General features: G+C 35.0%; 1 protein-coding gene across 1 annotated transcript in view; it reads left to right on the top strand.

Moving 5' to 3' along the window:
* Positions 1-3,668, top strand: part of NKX6-1 (NK6 homeobox 1) — a 9,915-nt gene extending 6,247 nt beyond the window's left edge. The window contains exon 3 of the mRNA XM_040326480.1: positions 2,126-3,668. Coding sequence (XP_040182414.1) covers positions 2,126-2,374 — 249 coding nt within the window. The 3' untranslated portion in view covers positions 2,375-3,668. The remainder of the gene's footprint in view (positions 1-2,125) is intronic.
* The last annotated feature ends 2,369 nt before the right edge of the window (positions 3,669-6,037 follow it).

The raw sequence follows: 6,037 nt of genomic DNA, 5'->3' as shown, positions 1-6,037 counted from the left end.
CTTAATGGATTTATAAAATAACATATTCTTTCTTAAAACATACAGAATTGGATGATGGGGTAGGGGTAGGGATGTGCTGTGTGACTTTTGGCATTCTTGGTGTATAAGAGAGGCCCTTTCTAATTGGTTGGGGTGTCATGCTTGCTTGAACGGGTGTTCTCACTGTAGTTTCTGTAGAGGGCGTCACTTCTCATTATTCCCCATAGAATGGATCCGAACCAGCCAACTAGGATTGCTTGTTAGTTTATATTAATATATAATGATTGGTCTGAAAATGAAATCTCACACATTGAGGTTGATTTACTAAAGGAGCTGAAAATCTTCTAACAATAATTTGAACACCCAATCACGTGCATATAAATAAAAGGGATTTCCCTTTTCCAATGATTGGACAATTAAGTCAATGTTCAATTTATTGAGTAAGATTCTGAACTACAATAGTAAATAAGCCTCAGCTACTATAGAAACTGCAGATCCTCAAAAACATTATAACTCCCTTGTTATTTTTTTATTAAAACGTCTTGAAGATTTTTTTTTTCCTTTACGTAAAAACATTTTAAATCTGCATGTGTATAAAAATACATTTATCTGGCTAAAACGCCTATAAGGTTCACATATATATTATAAAAATAAATAATGCGTCATATTTATCAAACTGGAGAAAAGAGAACTTGTTTACAACAACCATTCGGGTGTCTTCTGTTTCTTCTTGGTGGACTGTTGAGGATTAATTAAAGATTAATGATGCAACATTTATGATAAAGCTTGATTGGTCACTAGTTATAATAATATACACATGTCCCAGAGTTATCCTAAAACTTGTATCTCTTTAGTACATTAGGTTCTGTAACACAAGAATAAAGTTCTTAACCTCTATAGATTGGGCCAGATTCAGGTACAAATGCGGCGGCGTAACGTATCGTCTTTACGTTACACCGCCGCAAGTTTTTCTCGTAAGTGCTTGATTCACAAAGCACTTGAGTATAAACTTGCGGCGGAACAACGTAAAGACGTCCGGCGCAAGCCCACCTAATTCAAATGGGGCGTGTACCATTTAAATTAGGCGCGCTCCCACGCCGAACGTTCTGCGCATGCTCCGTTAGTAAATTTCCCGACGTGCTTTGCGCGAAATTACGGCGCCCCGTTGTGTTTGTGAATGGCGACGTGTGTAACGTACTTACGCCGAAAAAATAATAATTTAAAATTCAACGCGGGAACGACGGCCATACTTTAACATGGCTTGTGTAAAGTTAAGCCATGAAAAAGATTGCTTAACTTTGCGACGGAAAAAAACGACGTAACGCACGCGAGTAGCTTCGTGGATCGCCGTAAAAGCTAATTTGCATACGCGACTCTGGAAAACGACGCAAACTCCACCCAGCAGCGGCCGAAGTATTGCAGCCTAAGATCCGAAGGCGTAGGAAGCCGTAAGCCTGTCGGATCTTAGCCAAATGCCGTCGTATCTTGTTTGTGAATCACAAATTAAGATACGACGCGGCAAATTTGAAAATACACTGGAGTATCAGTAGATACTCCGGCGTATTTCTTCTGTGAATCTGGCCCATTTTTTCTTTCTTTCTATTTTTTTTTGTGTTTTTTTTTTTAATAAGGACACTCATAATAGTGGTATGCTAGCTTTGTGAATTAAGCCTACTTTGTGCCCTTAGAAACTCATGATCGCACCATGCACACTGCTTTTGCCTAAAGTGCATCTAAACCCAAAACCAAATATGTAATGCAGCTCACTAGTCCTTGGTGTGATGGTTGCTTTGTTTTTGTTTATCAAGCTTCCATTGCTTTACATTCACCTAGTAATTCATAACAAATGCCCTCCACTGGTGGCTACATCATCCCTCCACTGTATCTATGGAGGGGACCATGGTTGTTACACTAGGCTGCTCTGACTACAGACAGGTCACTAGGAAAATGGTCTAGTGTAGCTCACAGAAAGTAATAGAACACAGCATTTCTGGCAAGATCAACAAGTATTTCTACATTTTCTAAAAATAATGCAGCCACCACCAACCACTAATATATTGCATTTTTTGTCTTGGGTTTAGTTGTTTCTAATGAATTGCTGTCTTGTTGCTTTATAATACCCATACTATTTGATGCCCCCTTGCAGGTATGGTTCCAGAACAGGAGGACCAAGTGGCGCAAGAAGCACGCAGCAGAGATGGCCACAGCCAAGAAGAAGCAGGACACCGAGACCGAGAGGCTGAAAGGAGCTTCAGAAAACGAGGATGAGGATGACGACTACAACAAGCCCCTTGATCCTAACTCAGACGACGAGAAGATCACCCAGCTCCTGAAGAAACACAAGTCAAACAGCTCATTGCTCCATCAACAGTCAGAGAATGACAGCTCATCTTAGAGGACTTCAGAGCCCACTAGCTTGGGGGACAATAGACATGAAATGGATGCGACAGTCTCAGAACCTTCTCTGACCACCTTGTCCTTCCATGATCAGCACTGCACCTGTAGCCAGGGCGAAATAAGGCTTTTTTTTATTTTGTGAGATGTATATATATTTTTCTAAACTCTAAATGAAGGGACAGACTTCTGTAGCATTACGCTTTATCACACACCTACAAGCAAGTTACATACAGCTGAATTTTTTTCCCCCTTTTGCCCAGCTGATCACCTCTGGAGGGAACAAACAGTCCCTGAATCTATGTCCAGACTGCTCAGGAATTGGCAGTCCTAGCAAAGGATTCACTAAATCAACTCGTTTGAAGGCTCTTGTAAATAAATAGTGAGTCACTCTGACCAGAGGTTACTCCACTGTGAATGTTCTAATGTAAAGTAACTGTCTTTTGTGTTAAAAAAAATGCAAAGAGGGATAAAGGTAGGGGGGCATGTGATCCCCTCTTCCACATCTGTTACTTTCCACCCACCCTGACTCTTTAGTGTCCAGTAAGTTCAAATCTGCTCATTGCATAGCATCTCTACACCCCCCCCCCACCCATCCCCTCCCTCCATCAATCAGTTACTTTTTATTTGGTTACACAGTCCTTGGTATTTATTACTAATAAAGTATATATTTGAGCATAGAGTGCTATTCAAACAATTCCACTGACTCTAATGCAATCGATCAATGCTACTACTTGCAGGGGGTTCAACCCACACTAGAACCTATATTGCAATACAAAACTTTTTTTTTTTTTTTTGTATGATAAATTTACTATAGGATATGTAAATTGCATTCTTTTTAAGCTATAGCTACAGCTACACTGATATATTGGCATCTTAAAGGCTATTAATTTATATAAAAACGTGTTCCAGTTTTGAGAAACGTGAAAAAAAAGACTCATAAATATAATGCACTTTTTGTTAATGAAAAAATAAAATAAAAAATGTTCGAGGTGACTAAGTGGTAAAGCCAGCCACCTAAAATAAGGAACTCTAATAATATGGTCTCGTAAGAGATCTAATAAAACTGTTTAAAAGGACAGTATTTCTTTTTACATTTTGTTTGATTTTGTTTTTTATTTCAGCACTTTCGTTTTTTTTTGTCTGTATATGTTTATTATCTTCAGTAAAACACTTGTTCTATTGATTTCAATTTAGATTTGTATGGATAATGACACTTATGTTTCTTGTCATTGTGTTTTTATAACACACAAATTCACGTGGTATACAAAAAATAAATATAATGACACACTTCACCAAACGTGCCATGAAATATATATAAAGCAAAGTTATTACATTTTTTTTTCTCTCTTAGGACAACTAAATAACAGTGTTTGGCCTACAGCCTACATATAAGTAACACACACATCTATCTATCTATCTATCTATCTATCTATCTATCTATCTATCTATCTATCTATCTATCTGTCTGTCTGTCTGTCTGTCTGTCTGTCTGTCTATCTATCTATCTATCAGTTTCATTCTATTTATTTATCTATCTCTATAATTTTTTATTCTATCTATCTATCTATCTATCTATCTATCTATCTATCTATCTATCTATCTATCTGTCTGTCTGTCTGTCTGTCTGTCTGTCTGTCTGTCTGTCTGTCTATCTATCTATCTATCTATCATTTTCATTCTATTTATTTATCTGTCTATCTCTATAATTTTTGTATTCTATCTATCTATCTATCTATCTATCTATCTATCTATCTATCTATCTATCTATCTATCTATCTATCTATCTATCTATCATTTTCATTCTATTTATTTATTTATCTATCTATCTATCTCTATAATTTTTTTATTCTATCTATCTATCTATCTATCTATCTATCTATCTATCTATCTATCTATCTATCTATCTATCTATCTATCTATCATTTTCATTCTATTTATTTATCTATCTCTATAATTTTTTATTCTATCTATCTATCTATCTATCTATCTATCTATCTATCTATCTATCTATCTATCTATCTATCTATCTATCTATCTATCTATCTATCTATCTATCTATATATAATTTTCATTCTATTCATTTATCTATCTATCTATCTATCTATCTATCTATCTATCTATCTATCTATCTATCTATCTATCTATCTATCTCTATAATTTTATATTGCTATTTATTTATCTATCTATCTCTATAGACGGAATCATAATATATCATACATTTCCTACATACCTATTTTGACGTAAGTCTGGTACAGAATTGATTTTTACATAGGGTGTAAAGGAAAACATAATGTGATTTATGTCTTATGTTAATGTACAGTTGTAATCTACTGGGGTTATGGCAACATTACACTATGCAAATATACCCTTTTATACAAAACGAAATTACAACAATCCCATTTGCAAAAAAGCACAGAAAATCATGTCGCATGATTAAAAAAAAATCCTAATTTACCAAGGCATGCAAACCGAATTGTCCTAGAATTTATTTAACTATTCCATTTATTTACATTGCATTTGATAGTCTTTTTTTGTTTGTTTGTTTTTTGTTTTTACTTGCTGGCCTTGGTAAAACGCTTCCATAGGCTTGTGCGGAACGTATGTTATACATTGGAATGGATATTATGCATGCAAAAGATACAATCATTCAACAGACAGATTAGTGGGGACTGGTCACTTGTGTCCAATCAAGAAATTTGTGAAATCTAGCGCGTTGCATTGACTGCAGAAAAACGCATAATGTGTGTGAACAACAGGTCTTCCATGGCTGCAGAAAAACGCATAATGTGTGTGGACAACAGGTCTTCCATGGCCAATCCAACTGTATATACGACTTTAAATACGGGGTCTATCTATCTATATCTATAGATATATAGATATATAAATATATCTCTATCGATATATCTATAGATATAGATAGATAGATAGATATATCTCTTTAGATATATATATATAGATTTATATCTATAGATCTACCTATTTAGATTTAGATGCACATATATATATATATATATATATATATATATATATATATATATATATATATATATATATATATATTTAAAAAACGTGTATAACAAAACGATTATAAGTATAGCTGTAGTGGTGTGCCGCAGAGTAGTGGCGTATGGCAGACAGCCACTAGGATGCCACTAAAGTGCCATCACGTTCAGTAATGGCAATCAAAATGCTGAGAATTATAGGCTGAATGTATTCTGTATTACCTTCATCTATTACCCATTAACAAATGACAGCGATTTTCTACACTGGCTCAGCAGTCCTGCTTGTTGAATCCAACAAAAATCATAATACATTTTCCTTCAAGTGATTGGTTACATTATATTATTAGGGCACCCCCCTTAGTAAATAGCCACAAATGCAGTAACATTGTTGTAAGTTTATTGGGTACTTTCTTTCCAGACAGAATTATTTTCACTTTATTTTTTATATAGTACCCTTTTAATCAGAGCTTAATATCATTCATTAATGTAATTCTTAATTATTGGCATGCACTGTATGATAAGTGCACCAAGACTTCCCCAGCGGGAGTTCACGCGAATTTTTTTTTTTAACATTAGATTGAGGCTAATTTTACTAAGCAGAATCGGGTGTTTTTTTTTAAATGAATGCAGTACTTACCGTTTTAGAGATCGATGTTCTC

The sequence above is a fragment of the Rana temporaria genome, chromosome 1 (genome assembly GCF_905171775.1).
Source record: "Rana temporaria chromosome 1, aRanTem1.1, whole genome shotgun sequence".
Taxonomy (NCBI): domain Eukaryota; kingdom Metazoa; phylum Chordata; class Amphibia; order Anura; family Ranidae; genus Rana; species Rana temporaria.
The sequence above is the reverse complement of the archived record's forward strand: the minus strand, read 5'-3'. Positions and strand labels throughout refer to the sequence as shown.